The 22,768-nt window shown below is 48.6% G+C and overlaps 1 protein-coding gene across 3 annotated transcripts in view; it reads left to right on the top strand.

Moving 5' to 3' along the window:
- Positions 1-22,768, top strand: part of LOC143988637 (beta-galactoside alpha-2,6-sialyltransferase 1-like) — a 180,542-nt gene that overhangs the window by 145,409 nt on the left and 12,365 nt on the right. For all 3 annotated transcript variants that reach the window (XM_077488344.1, XM_077488343.1, XM_077488342.1), the window contains exon 4: positions 902-1,003. In XM_077488344.1, the coding sequence (XP_077344470.1) occupies positions 902-1,003 (102 nt within the window). The remainder of the gene's footprint in view (positions 1-901; positions 1,004-22,768) is intronic.

The raw sequence follows: 22,768 nt of genomic DNA, 5'->3' as shown, positions 1-22,768 counted from the left end.
AAGTAAAAAAGAATGCGTTTTTTTTTTCAAAATTGTCACTCTTTTTTTGTTCATAGAGCAAAAACTAAAAACCGCAGAGGTGATCAAATACCACCAAAAGAAAGCTCTATTTTTTGGGAAAAAATGGACATACATTTGGTTTGGGTACAACGTCGCACAAACCTTGCAATCGCCAGTTAAAGCGTAGCAGTGCCGAATCGCAGAAAGTGCTCTGGTCAGCAAGGGGGTAAATCCTTCGGGGGCTGAAGTGGTTAATATTTTCATTTATTAGCAGGTGAATGCGGCCCTCTATGCATTCACATACATTGAATCCAACCCTTAAGTGGAAAAAGGTTGCTGACCTCTGGTCTCGACTGTGATTACAAAAATAAATGGGAATGGAAGGTTTTAATATTTTTACGTTCTAATTATACATGCCTCACAACATTTTTAAGATGGAAATGAGGGACACCTATTAGTAAAAGTATGTAAACATGGGACACACGCCCCTGCCATGCACACTTAAAGGAAAATTGCACACAAAAAATGATTAGTTAAACCCACAAATGCTTTTTTTTACCACTACTATCCATATTGCTGGCTTTTCAAATTTACAAATGCAACGATTTAGAAATCGGATGAAAGGTTTAGCACTGGGAAACACATTCTAAAAGATAAATTGTGCATTTTATATAGAACTTTATAGATCAGATTAAAAAGAGGGACACATAAGGAAGGACAGTCCCTCGAAATCAGGGACAGTTGGGAGCTATGATTATATTAAACTCTCACATGCTATACTGAGAAAAACCACAAAAATAATCTTGTTGGATAGAACAAAGCACAACCATGAGAACAACTGATTTTTTAATGACATAAATGTAGATAATTCCACTTTGCTAACTCTTCATCCTATTTGCAGATAATCGCTCTTCCCAGTTATAAATTCCTGAATGATCCCCTTTATAAAAAAGGAATATTGGTTATGTGGGATCCGGCACCATATAAAGCAGATGTACATCAGGTGAGAAAATTTTGGCTTGAGATCATTAAGGTTAAAGATTAAAGAGCCAGTGTTTACACACAGATATACATCCGGATATACACTATATTGAGCTTGCTTTGTGCACTGGTCCAAATCATTTGGTGGAGGAGGAATTATGGTGTGGGGTTGTTTTTCAGGGGTTGGGCTTGGCTCCTTAGTTCCAGTAAAGGGAACTCTTAAGGCGTCAGCTTACCAAGATATTTTGGACAATTTTATGCTCCCAACTTTGTGGGAACAGTTTGGGGAGTCCTGACCTGCACCCGACAGAACACCTTTGGGATGAATTAGAGCGGAGACTGCGAGCCAGGCCTTCTCTTCCAACATCAGTGCCTGACCTCATAAATGCGCTTCTGGAAGGATGGTCAAACATTGCTATAGACACACTCCTAAACCTTGTGGGCAGCCTTCCCAGAAGAGTTGAAGCTGGTATAGCTGCAAAGGGTGGGCCAACCCAATATTGAACTCAAGAGACTAAGACTGGGATGCCATTAAGGTTCATGTGCGTGTAAAGGCAGGCATCCCAATACTTTTGACAATATAGTGTATGTAGAGTTTATGCTGTCTACTGCTATATAGGGATTTGTTCATCAAAGAGGAATCAAGAGCATGTACCCTCAATAATATGTGTCCAGCAATTCAATTTACCTTGGAGTTCCATCCCAAATACTTACCTTTCTTGTATGTACAGTTGAAATTTAATAAAGGCTCCCATAATGATGAAATTAAGTATATATATATATATATATATATATATATATATATATATATATATATATATATATATATTGCTGTCTTTTCCCCTGTTAGGGAGATTCACCCTCCCTACAGTTCTCCTGTTAACCGTTATCACAAAACGTTATAGTGAAAAAAAAATCCCAAATTTTGGGTTGTCACACAGAACAGGAAGAGAGGGTAAATATTCCAAAGGGCATAACAGTTCAAGTGGCCCTGATGTCAACCTCACTTTGGAGAGGGATTTCCTCTCACTTCCTATTTTGTCTTTGGGGCACAGGTGGCAAAAAGCCTGAGAGGGGTTATAACCCTCCCTCTCTCTTTCAAAATCTACTCTTCGCCTTCTCTGTATGTTGTAAAAAATAAAAGTTTATGTTACCTCAGATAAGAAAAAAACAACAAATATATCCATAGGCTCCACTCTGCACCTTGTGCAGCATTCTAATCAAAGGTCACTTTATTTTTGAAATGAGAATGGGATCTACATGAGCAAATGTCCATGTGGTCTTGTGCAAAGGTGTACCTTCCAAAGATGTACCTTCTAACACACAATCTAAAGCTGGCCATACATGGAACAAAATTAATCTGGTTCAGCAGGGACCAGGCGAATTTCAATCCATGCTTGGCCACTGCCGTTGAACAGAAGTTGAAAAGTTGAGGTGACCAGTAGGGATGGGCCAAATGGACCCCTGTTCAGTTCGCACCCAAACTTTCGAACACAGTGAAAGTTCGGACCCGAATAACGAACCCCATTAAAGTCAATGGGACCTGAACATCAAAAATCCAAAGTGCCAATTTTGAAGGCTTATATGGAAGTAATTAGGCATTCAATGGTTATAGGGGTCCGGGTCCTGCCCTGGGGGACAATTAAAAAAAGGTGGTGAAAAACTTAATTTATAAATGAGCAGTGATTTTTTGATTTTTAAAGTGAAAGCATAAAAATGAAAAATTCCTTCCAATATAGTGCCTGGGGGGTCCCCTTAGTCTACTTGTAAAGTGGCAGATCTGTACCATGTCTAGAATCTGCTGCAGTAGTAATTGAATTTATAAAGCCAAAAAAAAGAAATTTTCCCTGCAAGCTGCCTTTATTTTGCTCAGCAACAGCTGGGGAGCCAGTGTGTATGATGAGGCCACAATGTAGTGCACTGAGAACAAGATTAGAGATTTTTTGGATACATTCTGGTGTCACTTTGACTTTGGATAGAAGTAACAGTGCATAAAAATTTGTCTTTGGGTGTCCGTGGGGCCTACCCACCGTAACCTTATAGAGGTACTCTTGATGAAAGCAAGAATTGGCCTTGCTGTAAAAAATTTCAATGATATGCACCTGTCAAACAAGTGCTGAAAAATTACGCTTTCAGTGTCGGGGGTGCCTTCCCACAGTAAGAGGTACTCTTGATGAAAGCAAGAATTGGCCTTGCTGTGAAAAAATTTCAATGATATGCACCTGTCAAACAAGTGCTGAAAAATTACTCTTTGGGTATCGGGAGTGCCTTCCCACCGTAACCATATAGAGGTACTCTTGATGAAAGCAAGAATTGGCCTTGCTGTAAAAAAATTGCAATGATATGCACCTGTCAAACAGGTGCTGAACAATTTGTCTTTGGGTGTCGGTGGTGCCTTCCCACCGTAACCCTATAGAGGTAATCTTGATGAAAGCAAGAATTGGCCTTGCTGTAAAAAATGTCAATGATATGCACCTGTAAAACAGGTACTGAAAAATTACTGTTTGGGTGTCAGGGGTGACTTCCCACCGTAACCCTATAATTCCTCTTGAGGAAAGCAAGAATTGGCCTTGCTGTAAAAAAAATTGCAATGATATGCACCTGTCAAACAGGTGCTGAAAAAATGATCATTAGGTGTTAATTGTGCCCATGAAATCTATACCAAAAACATTCTTCCAGATGAAATTAACGAAAACCCTTAAAGCTATGCAGCCTCGAAGTCCTGCAGAGATTCCACATCCCAAAAAGACTTAATCAGTGACATCGGCATCAGGGGCTTCATAGCTGGTAATCCAGAACTGATTCATTTTTGTAAAAGTCAAATGGTCCACGGAGTCTGTGGACAGATGCATTCTATGATCAGTAACAAAACCTCCTGCAGTACTGAATGCCTGTTCTGAAAGCACGCTGGATGTAGAGCAGCCCAACAACTCAATAGCATACTGAGCAAGTTCTGGCCAGTGGTCTATTCTCATGACCCAGTAAGTCATTGGATCGTCAACTAGAAAGCTCTCCATCTATGTTTTACCCCTGAGGTAATCGTCCACCATGTGATGCAGATACTGCTGATGGGATGTGGAAACTGACAGCCCTGGGCGGCGAGGATTTAAAAAATTCCAAAATGCCTCACTTAGGCGGACGCCTTCTCCAACTCTCCTCTCTTGACCAGCAGAAGGCTCAAAACAAACTTTTCCGCCACACTGTAACTTACTAGAGTCAGGAAAAATGTTCAATTAAATCCCCTTTAACGTGTCCTCAAGAGATTTTATCTTCTGCACTCTCTGTGTGTACGGGATGAGACCACCCCTTAGAACGGTGGTCAAGGAGGGTTGCCAACCATTAATCATCCTTCACCTTTATGCCACACATTCTTGGGTCCTTTCACAGGCTTTGAAGCATGAGAATGCCAATGTGCCTCAAATTTGCAGAGGCCTAAGAAGCAGACTCCTCGGGGTCACTGAGGATGACAGCATCTGGAACTTCCTCCTCCCAGCCACGTACTTCTCCCAAGGGTCCAGGGTTTGAAAGGCATGGATGTGTTCCTCTTCTTCGAAGCCTATGAAAGTGCTAGAATCCTCCTCCTCATCCTCCTCATCCTCCTCCCCTTTTTCCTCCTGTTCTGTGACATATTCCTCCATATTCTGTGACATAGGAATGATGGTGTCAGGATAAAGTGGGCCTTGAGAGGAAAGGAAGTCCTCCTCTTCCTCCTGCTGCTCTGCCTTCAGTGCCCTGTCCATTTGCGTGGGGAAAAAAAGCAGAGGTGGCCTGAGCCTGTCGGCGTGCCGTACTGGCACAGGTACTCGTTGATGGCCCTTTCCTGCATGTATAGCCGCTGCAGCATTCCCAAAGTTGATTTCCACCTGGAGGGCATGTCACAAATCAGGCGGTTTATGGGCAGATGGAATTGCCACTGAATTTCAGCCAACCAAGCACTGGCTGTGTATGACCACCTGAAATGGTTACAGACTCTTCTGGCCTGCTTTAATACATGTTGCAACCCTGGGTATGTTCTTAGGAAATGTTGCACCACCAAATTAAGGAAATGTCCCAGGCATGGCACATGTGTCAACTTTCCCAGTCTGAGGTTTGACCCATTATCAGACACCACCATTCCTGACTCCAGCTGGAGTGGTGTAAAACACCTCTGGGCCTGTCCCTGCGGAGCTGCAAGAATCTCTGCTCCAGTGGGGTTCCTGTCCCCTAAACACACCAGCTGAAGCACTGCATGGCACCTTTTAGCCTGACTCTGGGAATAGCCCTTTGAATGCTTAGGGGTACCTGATGTTCATAGGACAATTCTGCAGAGGAGGGCATGGAGGTGGCAGAGCTCACAGGTCTGGCATCATCACCACCAGCTGTATGGACAAATGGGGGCACAACAAGCTGCAGAACCGTGCCCTGTCCTAAATCCTTTTGAGTTGCAAGCAGCGTTACCCAGTGTGCTGTGAATCAAATATATCATCCCTGCCCAAGCACTAGGCAAGGGTTGTGGGGATGAGGCCCTTCTCCCCATCAACATGGGAACAAGGTGCTTTGAGGGGCTACCTCAAAGCACCCTCCGAATGTTGAGGGCATGTGACCTGGTACAGTTCAGGAGGGGGAGGGGTGATCCCTCTTTTCCTGCGGCCTACCAGGTTGCATGCTCTGATAAGGGTCTGGTATGGATTTTGAGGGGACCCCATGCCATTTTTTTCATTTTGGCGTGGGGTTCCCCTTAATATCCATATCAGACTGAAGGGCCTGGTATGGAATTTAGGGGGATTCCCATGCATTTTTTTAAAATTTTGGTTCGGGTTCCCCTGTGGGGAAATCCCCATGCCGTTTTTATCAATGAACTTTTATGTGTATTGCTGACTGACAAATCATTGAAGCCGCGAGTAGTTTTCAATTACTTTTTTTCCTTTATAAATGTAATTTTGCTGTCAGACTGTTCTAAACACAGGAAACATGCACCCCTTTACAGGCATACTATAGACACGTCAGTTTTTAAAACTGCAGGACCCAGGACCCCAAACACTTTTTATGACAATACCATTCATATAAGCCTTTAAAGTTAGCACTTTTGATTATTCATGTTCGTGTCCCATAGACTTTAATGGTGTTCACGTGTTCGAACTAATTTTTTGCCTGTTCGCATGCTCTGGGGCGAACAGAAGGGGGGGAGTAGTGTTCGGCTCATCCCTAGTCAGCAGTAAGGTGGATTTTATGGCTGACTGCCTTGCCCAGCAATGCCAGAACATTCCCTTCTACATGATGGTAGAGAGATGGAATGGCCTTACGTGAAAAGTAGTAGCGACTGGGAACCCGCCATTGTGGTACAGCACATTGTGCAAATTCACGGAAGGGGGAAGAATCAACCAGGCTGAAAGGCAGAAGTTGGAGAGCAAATAGCTTTGACAAGCTTACATTCAGACACTGAGCATGTGTGTGGCAGAGAAATTTACAGCTGGTGGTGTGCTGCTGGCAGATGTGCTGCTAGGACCTGGGACATCCTGTGCTATACCATCATCTCTGTCAGTGGAGGCTGATGAAAGGTAATGACTCGGTATCGCACGGGGAGACTGAAGTGGGTACGGAGGAGGAGGAGGGGCATATTTGTGCCCCTTTTGTGTGGCTTTTAGGTGCTCTTGCCAATGGGCTGAGTGGTTGGATGTTAAATGCCTTGTTAGGCATGTTGTACCCAAATGGTTGGTGTTTTTCCACGTTTGATGTTCCTGAGACACAGTTTGCAGATAGCAACAGTGCGATCTGCTGCAGTTGTGCTGAAAAAGGCCCAGACAGTTGAGCTTTTGGGAGTGGGTCAGGAGATAACAGCTGCAGAATTTGATGGAATAGGGTGGCTGCTCTCTAGTCTTTACTCTTTACTCTAGACTCTAGTCTCTCTAGTCTTTCTTGATGTCGACCTCCTTGGGGTTGTGCCGCCTCACCTTCAGTTTCCTCCTCTGCTCTATCTGACACCCAAGTTGCATCAGTAACCTCATCATCATCATCATCTCCATCTTCTCCATCTTCATAATTACTACTGGAGACAATTTGGCAATACGCTGTGGCTAGGAGAACGTGAATGCCAATTTGTCTACCAGTGTTCCTCCCTCTCACTAGGCTCATGTTCCAGAGAGGCCAGGAATAGAGGGACTGAAAGGAGGGGTAATGGAGGGCCGGATATGAAAGGGTGTCCGAGGGCTACAGGAAAGAAGGGGCTGAGGAGTGAGCAAGGGGAGGGGCAGAGAGGAGGAAAGAGGAACAGTGGAGAGAGGAGGGGTCATATAAAAGGGGGGGGAGCTAAGCGGGTCAGTGCGCACAGGAGATAACATGAGGAGGCAGCTTTTGGTCACTGCTCCTCTAGGATGGCAGAAATGGATTCGATCCTGGCCAAGTTGCGTAAGACGGCGGCAGTGAGGGGACCAGACTGATTGCGGCAGCAAGTGGCAGGCCTGATGGAAAAAGAGATAGGTGGTGCGGGATCAGATGAGGCGTCCCAGCGTGTGCGGAGGTTGTGGCCTCCGGCACATTTTTCAACAGGGCCTGCATCTCGGCCACCTCGCCTACATAGGAGCCTGGTAGAGGACCGATCGGGTCCCCTGGTGAAGCGGGCGCGACATGAGCTAGTAGGCCCTGGGCGGCCTACACGCCGCCGGCCTATCCTGGGGGCGAGGCCATGGGCTGGAGTGGCGCCGGTTCCTCACCTGGACTTCCAGTGACTACACGTGGGGGGAATCTCCAGAGGGGCCCAGTAGGATCAGGTGGCTGCAAGGAGGGAAGGCGTGTGGCCTAGTGACGCAGATGCAGCAGGGATGAGGCCCAGGAAGACCATGAAGGACGAGGCCTAGTGGAGATGCGTTCTGCAGCAAAGACTGGGGGTGATGGGCGACAGAACACTACCCAGAGGCACCTCAGGTCTGGTTTTCACCGCCAGTCTGGGAGGGAAGGAGCTCCAGCAGGGGGCAAGATTTCACAGGAACACAGCGCCATGACCTCCGGGGCTACTTTACCCGGGGGGCTTGCGATGCCCCCCACCGGGGAACAGGAGGAGAGATCGGAGGGGGAAGTGTTCACTGACGACGAACCACAGGTGCCAGCGATGGAGAGCAGCAGACCAGTTGTTGGGTGTGCTCCCGGTCAGCCCGGTAAGTCACATGAACACTTATCATTATCTGATGCACTTCAGGGTCTGTTGGGGGTGGTTCAGGCGGGCACAGTGGGGTCAACAGCTTCTGCAGCACAAGCGAGTGGGGGGTACCGGACCAGCCCATGGCGGGGAGAGGACCTGCCTTGTCTGGACCCGCTACACAGATGAGGGACCTATTAGAGCACCTGCGGGCGCTGGTAGTTAGGCCTGAAGGGGGCAGGGTCAACCACCTCAGGTGGCCCCGGGGTTGGAAGTGTGAGGTGTACGTGTGCTTTGAGGGCACGCTGGGAGCACATCTGAAGCCTGAGGTCCGGGAAAAAATCAGCAAAGGGTGAGTATGTGGAAATTTTTTCCTTACTCCCATTGGAGAAGTTCAACTTGGATAGGGTAAACCCCAATGACTCCAAGAAGGAAGATGAGGAAAAACAGCGGTATAGGCTAATCCCGCGTATGTTTGTAAATTGGTTACAAGCATTTGCGATCATGGCAAGCGTCATCGGTGAGAAAAACCCTGAGCATTGCTCAGCGTTATTTTGCTATATGGATGCCATCGGGGAAGCGCACAGGGTGTACGGGGGTGTAGCCTGGCTTAGGTACAACGAGCAATTCTGGCAGCACAAAGCGGTTCGCCAAAAGTTGCGATGGGACGACAAGGATATTAGCCTCTGGATGAGGCTTATGTCCTCGGCCCCGCTTCAGTTTTTTCAGGAGGGGTGGGGTACACATTCCTCGGGAGCGCTGGCCGGAAAGAAGTGGTGGGTGTGTTGGCAGTTCAATGAGGGCACCTGTAAGTTTGGAGGTACGTGCAAATTCAAGCACGAATGTTCAGGGTGTGGGGGAGCCCACATGTTGTCTAGGTGCTTCAAGAGAGGAAAGCATGCCGGAGACTCTACTAACAAAAGGGAGGATGGAAAGGATGCTTCCTTTCCTAAGTAAGTATCCGGACAGGGTAGTGGTGCGGTTATTGGCTTCGGGTTTTTTGGGAGGGTTTTAGGATACCTTGTGCACTGGCAGTGGAACCTAAAATCGACTTTGCAGCATCCTGGGGTGGTGGATGAGAAATTGGGATAAGACGGCCTTGGCGGGACTTAGTAGTGTCTCCATTGGGGGTGGTCCCCAAAAAGGAACCTAATAAGTTTAGTCTGATACACCACTTGTCCTTCCCAAAGGGTGGCTCAGTCAATGATTTCATTGACCCAGAGGCGTGCACAGTATCCTACACTTCATTTGACGCGGCAGTCGGATGGGTGAGGCGCTATGGGTGGGGTCAAAGGCGGACATCGAATCGGCGTTTCGATTGCTTGCAGTACACTCGGACAGCTTCCGGCTGCTGGGATGCCACTGGCAAGAGCAGTTTTAGATGGACAAGTGTTTGCCCATGGATTGCTCCATTTCCTGTTCAATGTTTGAAGCGTTCAGCTCTTTTCTGGAATGGGTGGTTAGAGATGCGTCGGGCCTAGAGTCAGTCATACACTATCTGGATGACTTTCTGTGCATAGGCCCCCCTGCTTCCGCTGTGTATGCGATTCTTCTTTCCATGTTGCCGCACATCGCGATCATTTTTGGGGTGCCATTGGCGGCCGAAAAAACAGAGGGCCCGGCGTTGGAACTGAGTTTTCTATGGATAGTGATTGACTCTGGGGTGATGGAGTGCCGGTTGCCAAAAGCCAAGCTGGGGGATTTACAGGGGGAGATTCGGGAGATCCAGGGACGGCGGAAGGTACAGCTGAGGAGCTTGCAGTCATTGCTGGGGAAACTTAATTTTTTTTGCAGGATAATCCCAATGGGGCGGGTGTTCTGCCGACGGCTAAAGCCGGTTAAAGCCCTTACTCATTTCATTCATTTGACTAAGGAGCATAGGGAGGATTTAAGGGTTTGGCATGATTTCCTATCCTCGTATAATGGTAGGGCAATTTGGATGTCTGGCCCGGTGGGCAATTTGGATGTCTGGCCCGGTGAGCAATTTTGATGTGGAATTGGTCACCGATGCGGTGGGGTCAACAGGCTATGGAGCGTATTTTCAGGGCAAGTGGAGCGTGGAACCATGGCCGCATCACTTGGGAGAGGGGCCACATGCCCCCAACATTGGGAGGGTGAAGGGCCTCATCCCCACAACTCTTGCCAGGTGGTTTTGGGGGTCTGCGGGCAGTGGGCTTATCAGAATCTGGAAGCCCCCTTTAACAAGTTACAAATGTACCCCTACCATTTCACAAAAAAAGTGGCAAAAAGGTTAAAAAAGACAAGAGACAGTTTTTGACAAGTCCTTTATTAAATTCTTCTTCTTTCATCTTCTTTCTTCTGGTCTTTCTTCCGTGTTCTTGTTTCTCCAACTTCTTCTCCATTTCTTCTTCATCTTTTTCTTCCTCCGCTCTTCTCATCCCACATCTTGCTCTGGCTTCTTCTCCGCGCCGTCTGCACGATCCGCCTCTGTGGGAGTCTTCAGTCATGTGACGCTTCGATTCTTCTGACACTTATTAAATAATGGAGGGCAGGGCCACCCAGTGGCCTCGCCCTCCTCTGATGCACGAGGACTTCCCTATGGCTTTCCCCGTGATGTCAGTACCCCATGCCGTGATGTACCCCATTACCAATTCACACAGGGAGGGGACGGGATCTGGGGGTCCCCTTGTTAAAGGAGGCTTCCAGATTCCAATAAACCCCCCGCCACAGACCCCTACAACCACTGGGCAAGGGTTGTGAGGATGAGGCCCTTCTCCCCTTCAACATGGGGACAATGTACTTTGAGGGGCTACCTCAAAGCACCCTCCCAAAGTTGAGGGAATGTGGCCTGGTACGGTTCAGGAGGGGAGGCTCTCTCTCATCCCCCCCTCTTTTCCTGCGGCCTGCCAGGTTGCGTGCTCGGATAAGGGTCTGGTATGGATTTTTCGGGGGGACCCCACGCCAATTTTTTTTTAAATTTTGGCACAGGGTTCCCCTTAATATCCATAATATCCATGTCAGACCTGAAGGGTCTTTTAGATGGACCCCCACACAATTTTTTTTTTCTAATTTTGGTTCGGGGTTTCCGAAATCTCCATGCCGTTTTTATCAATTAACTTTAATGTGTATTGCGGACTGACAATTCATTGTAGTAGTTTTAAATTACTTTTTTTCCCTATAGAAATGTTATGTCAGACTGTTCTAAACACGGAAACATGCACCCCTTTACAGGCATACTATAGACACCCCCCAGGTACGAAATTTTAATTAATATTACACTTTTATTGTTTCACTTTAACCACTTGCTTACTGGGCACTTAAACACCCTTCCTGCCCAGACCAATTTTCAGCTTTCGGTGCTCTCACACTTTGAATGACAATTACTCAGTCATGCAACACTGTACCCAAATGAATTTTTTGTCCTTTTTTTTCCCCACAAATAGAGCTTTCTTTTGGTGGTATTTGATCACCTCTGGGATTTTTATTTTTTGCGCTATAAATGAAAAAAGACCGAAAATTTTGAAAGAAAAAACGCATATTTCTTTGTTTCTGTGACAGAATTATGCAAATTATAAATTTTTCTTCATAAATTTTGGCCACAATTTATACTGCTACATATCTTTGGTAAAAAATAACCCAAATTAGTGGATATTATTTGGTCTTTGTGAAAGTTAGAGAGTCTACAAGCTGTGGTGCGAATCGCACAAAATTGATCACATCTGATGTACTGGTGGACTATTTCGCTTCTTGTGACCCGAACAAGTCAGGAAAGTACAAACACCCCCCAAATGACCCCTTTTTGGAAAGTAGACATTCCAAGGTATTTAGTAAGAGGCATGGTGAGCTTTTTGATGTTGTCATTTTTTTCCCACAATTCTTTGCAAAATTAAGATTTTTCATTTTTTTTCTCCACAAAATTGTCATTGTAATAGGTTATTTCTCTCACATGGCATGTGTATACCACAAATGACACCCCCCAAAAATTCTGCTACTCCTCCTGAGTATTACAATACCACATGTGTGGGACTTTTTCACAGCCTGGCCACATAGAGAGGCCCAACATGCAGGGAGCGCCATCATGTGTTCTAGGAACATAAATTAACTTGTTGACTATTTATTACATTTTTGAAGCACCAGGACAATGACATGTGACATGTGACACTGATGACAGATGGCACTGATACGTGGCAATGATGACACTTATACGTGGCACTGATGTCACGTGGCACTGATGACAGATGGCACTAATATGTGGCACTGTTGACAGATGGCACTTATACGTGGCACTGATGACACGTGGCACTGATAAAACAGGGCACTGATGACACGTGGCACTAATACGTGGCACTGAAGACACGTGGCACTAATACGTGGCACTGATGATAGATGGCACTAATACGTGGCACTGATACGTGCCACCGATGACAGATGGCACTAATACATGGCACCGATGACGCGTGACACTGATGACAGATGGCACTGATAAGTGGCATTGATGACACGTGACACTGACAACAGATGGCACGTGACACTGACAGGTGGCACTGATGACAAATGGCACTGATACGTGGCACTGATGACAGATGGCACTAATACGTGGCACTGATGACAGATGGCACTATGTGGCACTGATGACACGTGGCACTGATGACAGATGGCACTTATATGTGGCACTGATGACAGATGGCACTGGGGACAAATGGCACTGACAACAGGTGGCACTGGGGGCAGGTGGCACTGGGGGCAGGTAGCACTGGGGGCAGGTAGAACTGGGGTGGATGGCACTGGGGCGGATGGCACTGGGGCAGGATGGCACTGCTGGGGGAGGATGGATGGCACTGCTGGGGGAGGATGGATGGCACTGCTGGGGGAGGATGGCACTTTTGTTTTTTACTTTTGTTTTTTACTTTTACAAAGGAAAGCAGAACGGCTGCCGCTGCAGCCGTTCATCTCTCCCCTCTCACACGCTGTCTGTGTGAGGAGGGAAAGCAGCGCTGAGAGATGATCTCATATGTTTACATATGAGATCATCTCCCATTGGACACGCCGATCGCGCTGTAAATGGGACACGGTGAACACAGAACTTCCGCGATGCGCGCCCGCGGCGGCGCGCATTGCGGAAGTAAACATTAGGACGTCCAGGGACGGCCTCCCGGACGAACGCGCCTGCCCTACGGCCGTCATTCGGCTATAGGGCGGGCGTGAGGTGGTTAAGCATTATTAAAATCACTGCTCCCGAAAAAAAAGCAGTTTTTAAAACTATTGCATTGATACATGTCCCCTGGGGCAAGACCCAGGTCCCCAACACTTTTTATGACAATACCATGCATACAAGCCTTTAAAATTAGCATATTTGATTTCTCCCATAGACTTTTAAAGGGTGTTCCGCGGCTTTTGAATTTGCCGTGAACACCCAAAATTGTTCGCTGTTCGACGAACTGGCGAACAGCCAATGTTCGAGTCGAACATGAGTTTGCAACACAGTTGCAACACTTGACAAAACTGATGGCTCACCCTGATTAGTGATGGACGAACTTCCGACGGGACGTTTCGCGAACGCGAAACGCGAACGGGCACAAACGTTCGCGAAAACGACCGTTCGCCGCGGGCTCCATTGACTTCAATGGGAGGCGAATTTCGCAAACCTTTAGGTCGAATTTGCGGCCACGGGGTAATTATTAGGGGGTAGCACGTAGTCCCACCACCTGGACAATAGCATAATACATGTATGAGGTGAATTTGGGATCGATAACTACAAGCATTTTTTTTTATTTGGGAAATTGTTCTGACAATTCAGGACTATGGAGCTAATGAAGGCAATGGAGGAGAGGGAAGGTCAGGGACCAGGGTAGGCAAACAAGAGGGTGCAGGAGATACAGAGCACTGACAGCAGCACCGTAATACAGAGCACTGACATCAGCACCGTGACATACAGCGCTGACAGCAGCTCCGTGACATACAGCGCTGACAGCAGCTCCGTGACATACAGCGCTGACAGCAGCTCCGTGACATACAGCGCTGACAGCAGCTCCGTGACATACAGCGCTGACAGCAGCTCCGTGACATACAGCGCTGACAGCAGCACCGTGACATACAGCGCTGACAGCAGCTCCGTGACATACAGCGCTGACAGCAGCTCCGTGACATACAGCGCTGACAGCAGCACCGTGACATACAGCGCTGACAGCAGCTCCGTGACATACAGCGCTGACAGCAGCTCCGTGACATACAGCGCTGACAGCAGCTCCGTGACATACAGCGCTGACAGCAGCTCCGTGACATACAGCGCTGACAGCAGCTCCGTGACATACAGCGCTGACAGCAGCACCGTGACATACAGCGCTGACAGCAGCTCCGTGACATACAGCGCTGACAGCAGCTCCGTGACATACAGCGCTGACAGCAGCTCCGTGACATACAGCACTGACAGCAGCTCCGTGACATACAGCGCTGACAGCAGCTCCGTGACATACAGCGCTGACAGCAGCACCGTGACATACAGCGCTGACAGCAGCTCCGTGACATACAGCGCTGACAGCAGCTCCGTGACATACAGCGCTGACAGCAGCTCCGTGACATACAGCGCTGACAGCAGCTCCGTGACATACAGCGCTGACAGCAGCTCCGTGACATACAGCGCTGACAGCAGCTCCGTGACATACAGCGCTGACAGCAGCACCGTGACATACAGCGCTGACAGCAGCTCCGTGACATACAGCGCTGACAGCAGCTCCGTGACATACAGCGCTGACAGCAGCTCCGTGACATACAGCACTGACAGCAGCTCCGTGACATACAGCGCTGACAGCAGCTCCGTGACATACAGCGCTGACAGCAGCACCGTGACATACAGCGCTGACAGCAGCTCCGTGACATACAGCGCTGACAGCAGCTCCGTGACATACAGCGCTGACAGCAGCTCCGTGACATACAGCGCTGACAGCAGCTCCGTGACATACAGCGCTGACAGCAGCTCCGTGACATACAGCGCTGACAGCAGCTCCGTGACATACAGCGCTGACAGCAGCTCCGTGACATACAGCGCTGACAGCAGCACCGTAAGCAGCCCCAGGAGGAAGTCAGCACAGCACAGGGATGGTGTGATCCCCTCATAATAAGAACCCCCAGGAGGAAGTCAGCACAGCACAGGGATGGTGGGAGCCCCTCATAATAAGAACACCCAGGAGGAAGTCAGCACAGCACAGGGATGGTGGGAACCCCTCATAATAAGCAGCCCCAGTAGAAATATGACACCGCTCAACCTCTTCAAAGAGGAGGGTAGGGGCATATAGTACGGTGTGCTTTTTTGGGTCAGGGAAGTGAGCCAAATGAATTAAGAAGGTCTGTGTGCTTGATTCCAAAAATTGTTTATAGACATATACATGGTCTACTGATCACATGTGTTGAATTCCTCCGAGATCCATGCCTCATTCATTTTTAGAAATGTGAGGTAGTTAACACTGTGGTGAGCTAGGCGAGTACGCTTATCGGTCACAATCCCCCCTGCTGCGCTGAACGTCCTTTCGGACAGGACACTGGATGAGGGGCAAGCCAACAGTTCGATTGCAAATTGGGCAAGCTCTGGCCAGAGGTCAAGCCTGCCCACCCAGTAGTCTAGGGGTTCATCACTCCTCAGAGCGTCCACATCGGCCGTTAACCCAATGTAGTCGGACACCTGACGGTCTAGGCGTTCCCTGATGCTGGATCCGGATGACACCTGTCGATGGGTCGGCTGAAAGAATGACCTCATATCCGAAGTCACCAACACATCTTCAAACCGGCCTCTTCTTGCAGGCGCTGTTGGATTGGTACCCGCAAATCCTTCTCTGGGAGTGGGAATTGCTCCTCTGCCAGCGCACGCAAAAGCAGAATGCAGCATTTCTCGAAGCAAGGCCTGGAAGTGCTGCATTCTGACAGCCCTCTGCGACGGCGGTAACATTTCCGCCATTTTGTGTTTGTACCGGGGGTCTAAGTACGTTGCCACCCAGTACTGGTCCTTGACCCTCATGCTTTTTATACGGGGGTCCCTATTAAAACACTGGAGCATGAAGGCCCCCATTTGCACTAAAGTGGAAGCGGTGTGGTGGCCTGGCTCCTGCTCATCATCCAGGATAATGTCGTCCTCTTCATTCTCCTCTCCCCATCCTCGCACAACAGGGATCCCAGAAAGGTTTAAAGCATGCTCTTCTTGCTCCTGCTCATCCGCCCCGGCACCATCCTCCTCTGACTCCTCATCAGACTCCTGTTGTTGACTTGTCTCAGATAGAGTAGCCCCCCCTGGGAATTCATCCAGCATTGCGACTTCCTCATCTTCCCGCTCCTGCTCCTCCACAGCCTGATCAATGACACGACGCAATGCACGCTCCAGAAAGAAGGCATAAGGTACCATGTCACTGATGGCGCCATGGCTGCGACTGACCAGTTTGGTGATCTCCTCAAATGGCCGCAGAAGTCTGCATGTGTCGCGCATGAGCAGCCACTGGCGCGGTGAAAAAAAACCCAGCTCCCCAGAACCGTTTCTTTCGCAGAGTTCATACAGGTAGACGTTAACTGCACGTTTCTGCTGGAGCAGCCTATCAAGCATATAGAAGGTTGAGTTCCATCGCGTCGGGCAATCGCAAATAAGACGTCTGACCGGCAGATGGTGTCGCCGCTGAATGTCAGCAAGGCGAGCCATGGCCGTGTAAGATCTTCTGAAATGGGCCGAGATTTTCCTTGCCTGCCGCAAGATGTCCTGGACCCCAGGGTATTTGACAAGGAATCGCTGCACGACCAAGTTTAAGACGTGTGCCATGCACGGCACGTGCGTGATTTTGCCCTGTTTCAATGCGCTAAGCAGATTGGCACCGTTGTCACACACCACTTTACCAACTGTCAAATTGAGCGGTGTTAGCCACTCATCTGCCTGTGAACGCAAAGCTGAAAGGAGTGCCGGGCCAGTGTGGCTCTTTGCTTCCAGGCACAACAGACGCAGCACGGCATGGCAACGTCTCACCTGGCATGTGGAATAGGTTCTGGGGAGCTTGGGCGGTGCAGTGGAAGAGACGCTAGCAGCGGAAAAGGAGGAGGCAGCTGAGGAGGAGAGGGAGGAGGATGGAGTAGGAGGAGGAGAAGAAGAGTCAGGCCTGCATGCAATCCGTGGCGGTAAAACCAAATCTACACGGGTGCCACGGGTTACATGCTTGACGGCCGTCAGAAGGTTCACCCAGTGGGCAGTAAAACTGATATACCTTCCCTGCCCGTGTTTGCTAGACCACGTGTCTGTGGTCAGATGTATCTTGGCACCGACACTGTGTGCCAGAGATACATTCACTTGCCGCTGAACATGGCCATATAGCTCTGGGATGCCCTTCTCTGAGAAATACTTCCTTCCTGGGACCTTCCATTGTGGTGTTCCAATGGCCACAAATTTGCGAAAGGCCTCCGAGTCCACCAGTTTATATGGCAGTAGTTGGCGGGCTATGAGTTCTGACAAGCCAGCCGCCAACCGTTGGGCAAGAGGGTTATCCGGCGTCATCATTTTTTTACGCTCAAACATTAGGCCCACGGAAGCCTGCCTTTTTGCAGAAAAATGTGAGCTTGGCGTGATGGAAGGTGGAGTGGAGGACAATTGTGAGGAGAGAGGAGAAGGAGAAGTAGAAGACGAGGCTGGACGGTGAGAGCCTGCAGTGTGGCTTTGTGTGTTCCGTTGCTCCCACTGGGCTCGGTGATGGCTGCTCATGTGCCTTCTTAAGGCGGTCGTCCCTAGGTGAGTATTGGGCTTACCGCGACTAACGCGTTGACTGCAAAGATTGCAGATGGCAACGCTATTGTCAGCAGCGGACACGTTAAAAAAAGCCCACACTGCGGAGCCATGTGCCGGTGTCCTGGGAGCGCCAGATGTGACCGTACATGGTCGATGACTCGCTCCTGATACATTTGCAGTCTGCTTTGTCCCTGCTGTGCAATGTAAGTCATTGCTGCTTCTCCTCCCTATCTGCTGGTCCATATCTCCCTCTGAACTCCCCTCCTCTTCCTCTCTTGTGGGCACCCACGTGACATCACTAGACACGTCATCATCAACGTCACCTTCCCCACCGCTATAAGTAGAGTAGGCAGCAACACCGGGGACCAACCTCCTCCTTGGGCTGATCTGGGTACTGGCGTCAGACTGCTGAGTAGCGCTTGTTGCTGCCTCCTCTTCCTGATCCAATACCAAGAGTGGCTGCGCATCAGAAATGTCCTCTTGATATGGATCGGAAAATAATTCCAGTGACTCAAGCGGAAGGTATGTGGTGGTGGTGGTGGTGGTCGTGTTGTTGGTGGTAGTGTCTTTGGGGGTGCACATAGCAGAGAGTGAAGAAGAGGGTGCAGATCGAGAGGATGAGGAGGGTGCAGAAGAATAAGGCTGAGTGAGCCACTCAACCAAGTCTGGTGCGTCCTTTAAAGTAATTGAACGCACCTTCTGCAACTTCCCACTTTGGCTCAAGGCTGTTGCTCCTGCCCTACCCCTACCACCCCTGCGGAAGGGCCTGCCTCTTCCTCTGCCTGTCATTTTTTAAATCACCCTGTGACAAAACTCTTAGTCCCTATACCGCTGAAGGACTGCTGCAGTATAGGGCAGCGGTCAGCAGTAGTGCACGTCAACCCTATGTATTGTGGACCGATAGCGGTCCTTACAGAACAGCAGACTGTACTGCACTCAGGCCTATGTACCGTAGCACCCTATACCAAGTTACCAGTCCTTATAAAAACTTTTGTGGACCAAGCAGGTTGTGTGTTAGTGATTAGCAGACTGTACGTCAGTCCCTATACCAATGAAGGACTGCTGCAGTATAGGGCAGCGGTCAGCAGTAGTGCACGGCAACCCTATGTATTGTGGACCGATAGCGGTCCTTACAGAACAGCAGACTGTAACGCACTCAGGCCTATGTACCGTAGCACCCTATACCAAGTTACCAGTCCTTATAAGAACTTTTGTGGACCAAGCAGGTTGTGTGTTAGTGATTAGCAGACTGTACGTCAGTCCCTATACCAATGAAGGACTGCTGCAGTATAGGGCAGCGGTCAGCAGTAGTGCACGGCAACCCTATGTATTGTGGACCGATAGCGGTCCTTACAGAACAGCAGACTGTAACGCACTCAGGCCTATGTACCGTAGCACCCTATACCAAGTTACCAGTCCTTATAAGAACTTTTGTGGACCAAGCAGGTTGTGTGTTAGTGTTTAGCAGACTGTGCGTCAGTCCCTATACCGCTGAAGGACTGCTGCAGTATAGGGCAGCGGTCAGCAGTAGTGCACGGCAACCCTATGTATTGTGGACCGATAGCGGTCCTTACAGAACAGCAGACTGTAACGCACTCAGGCCTATGTACCGTAGCACCCTATACCAAGTTACCAGTCCTTATAAGAACTTTTGTGGACCAAGCAGGTTGTGTGTTAGTGATTAGCAGACTGTACGTCAGTCCCTATACCAATGAAGGACTGCTGCAGTATAGGGCAGCGGTCAGCAGTAGTGCACGGCAACCCTATGTATTGTGGACCGATAGCGGTCCTTACAGAACAGCAGACTGTAACGCACTCAGGCCTATGTACCGTAGCACCCTATACCAAGTTACCAGTCCTTATAAGAACTTTTGTGGACCAAGCAGGTTGTGTGTTAGTGATTAGCAGACTGTACGTCAGTCCCTATACCAATGAAGGACTGCTGCAGTATAGGGCAGCGGTCAGCAGTAGTGCACGGCAACCCTATGTATTGTGGACCGATAGCGGTCCTTACAGAACAGCAGACTGTAACGCACTCAGGCCTATGTACCGTAGCACCCTATACCAAGTTACCAGTCCTTATAAGAACTTTTGTGGACCAAGCAGGTTGTGTGTTAGTGATTAGCAGACTGTACGTCAGTCCCTATACCAATGAAGGACTGCTGCAGTATAGGGCAGCGGTCAGCAGTAGTGCACGGCAACCCTATGTATTGTGGACCGATAGCGGTCCTTACAGAACAGCAGACTGTAACGCACTCAGGCCTATGTACCGTAGCACCCTATACCAAGTTACCAGTCCTTATAAGAACTTTTGTGGACCAAGCAGGTTGTGTGTTAGTGATTAGCAGACTGTACGTCAGTCCCTATACCAATGAAGGACTGCTGCAGTATAGGGCAGCGGTCAGCAGTAGTGCACGGCAACCCTATGTATTGTGGACCGATAGCGGTCCTTACAGAACAGCAGACTGTAACGCACTCAGGCCTATGTACCGTAGCACCCTATACCAAGTTACCAGTCCTTATAAGAACTTTTGTGGACCAAGCAGGTTGTGTGTTAGTGATTAGCAGACTGTACGTCAGTCCCTATACCAATGAAGGACTGCTGCAGTATAGGGCAGCGGTCAGCAGTAGTGCACGGCAACCCTATGTATTGTGGACCGATAGCGGTCCTTACAGAACAGCAGACTGTACTGCACTCAGGCCTATGTACCGTAGCACCCTATACCAAGTTACCAGTCCTTATAAGAACTTTTGTGGACCAAGCAGGTTGTGTGTTAGTGTTTAGCAGACTGTGCGTCAGTCCCTATACCGCTGAAGGACTGCTGCAGTATAGGGCAGCGGTCAGCAGTAGTGCACGGCAACCCTATGTATTGTGGACCGATAGCGGTCCTTACAGAACAGCAGACTGTAACGCACTCAGGCCTATGTACCGTAGCACCCTATACCAAGTTACCAGTCCTTATAAGAACTTTTGTGGACCAAGCAGGTTGTGTGTTAGTGATTAGCAGACTGTACGTCAGTCCCTATACCAATGAAGGACTGCTGCAGTATAGGGCAGCGGTCAGCAGTAGTGCACGGCAACCCTATGTATTGTGGACCGATAGCGGTCCTTACAGAACAGCAGACTGTAACGCACTCAGGCCTATGTACCGTAGCACCCTATACCAAGTTACCAGTCCTTATAAGAACTTTTGTGGACCAAGCAGGTTGTGTGTTAGTGATTAGCAGACTGTACGTCAGTCCCTATACCAATGAAGGACTGCTGCAGTATAGGGCAGCGGTCAGCAGTAGTGCACGGCAACCCTATCTATTGTGGACCGATAGCGGTCCTTACAGAACAGCAGACTGTACCGCACCCAAGCCTATGTACCGTAGCACCCTAGACAGACCAAGTTACCAGTCCTTATAAGAACTTTTGTGGAACAAGTGAGTTGTGAATGATTAGCAGACTGCAGCAGAAGGGCAGCAGTCAAGTATAATATTCTTTCTATATTTGGAAGAAAGAATATTATACGTGTACAAGCCTATTACCGTACCACTGATACCAGTCCTGAAAAGAACCTTTGTGGAACTAATAGTAACAGCAAGTCTTTAAAATTATCCTCACTGCCTGACAACACTGCTTCCTGCCTGTCCCTATACAAATTGGCAAAAAAGAGTAGGCTGGAACGATTAGCTGGAACAGCTCTTTTGTGGACCTGATAGTAACAGCTAATGATGATGATGATGATGATGATGAAGAAAGACTAATCTGGCTGAGCTGTCCCTAAAATAGCAGCATACAGCGCTCTGTCCCTTTATCTAAACTGACAAAAGAAACTCAGGCTGCTGACCTAACACCTATACCAGTCCTGAAAAGAACTTTTGTGTACCAAATAGCTAGCGTTTTCTCTGTCCCTACTCCACACAGGATCCTTTCCCTACAGTGACAGAAGAAAGAATGTAAAATGGCCACCGGATCGGGTGTATTTATAGGTTAGGGGGAATGTCCAAGTGTCCATGAGCTGTCATGTCTCAATTGGTTGTCCTGTAACACATGATAAACGTGTCACGAAAGGTTAAAGTTCTTGTATACATTAAACACGTAAGTCCGCCGGGGCGAACGACGGAAAAAGGCGTTCGAACCCGCGGACGGCGAAAGTCGGAAATTCGCCGCGAAACGACCGCCGGGCGAACCGTTCGGCCATCACTAACCCTGATCAGCTACCTCTGGATCTTCAGGGGGGGGGGTGGCATTACTGGGGTGAGACTAGGGTCCTCAGAGCCTGAAGGTGATACCTCTGGTCCCCTCTTTGAGGAATTTGTACGTCCCCTTCTGGAATGCATAGTCCTAAGCACAAATGCAGAGATACTTTACAAGGTAAAAACGCACACACTGCTGAGAAATAGTTCAGTAATTGTTACTGCTATTATGCGCTTGGCCTGATGCGGAGTAAATGTGCCTTAAGGAATGCCTGTGTCCTACACTCACATGCCCAGGACTGCTTCTGCAACCCTCCGTTAGTCCAAATTAAACTGACAATGGAGCTTTTTTATGAGCTAATACGCCCTGTGCTGTGACGCCCGAGCCAACGCAGTGCTAAGCCACGCCCCCTTACTTTCTCACTATGACCACCTTCTTTTTTTCAAAAAAAGTGATTCCCACCCACGCACGGGCCTCCAAACTTTAACGGTGTGCACACAATTTTTGTTCTGGTGCAAACCGTACCGGGTGGTGTTCGGCTCATGCCTAGTGGCCACCCATTAGAATTAAAATGCAATTGAGCTTTATTGGTACAGCATGTATAATTTTCCAGTTTTCCAGCCTTATTCTAGCTATGCAGAGCACTGTGGAAATGCAAAGGTAAATTTCAACCAGAAATATTAATAATACTTTGAAAAGTATATTTTTAATAAACGCATATCTGGATTACAGATATTATTCAGTCACTTTCTTATGCCATGTACACACGGTCGGAAATTTTGATGAA

Source organism: Lithobates pipiens, unplaced genomic scaffold, assembly GCF_037356315.1.
Source record: "Lithobates pipiens isolate NorthernLeopardFrog02 unplaced genomic scaffold, aLitPip1_a1.2 Scaffold_18, whole genome shotgun sequence".
Classification (NCBI taxonomy): Eukaryota; Metazoa; Chordata; class Amphibia; order Anura; family Ranidae; genus Lithobates; species Lithobates pipiens.
This window is presented reverse-complemented; position numbering and strand designations above follow the sequence as displayed.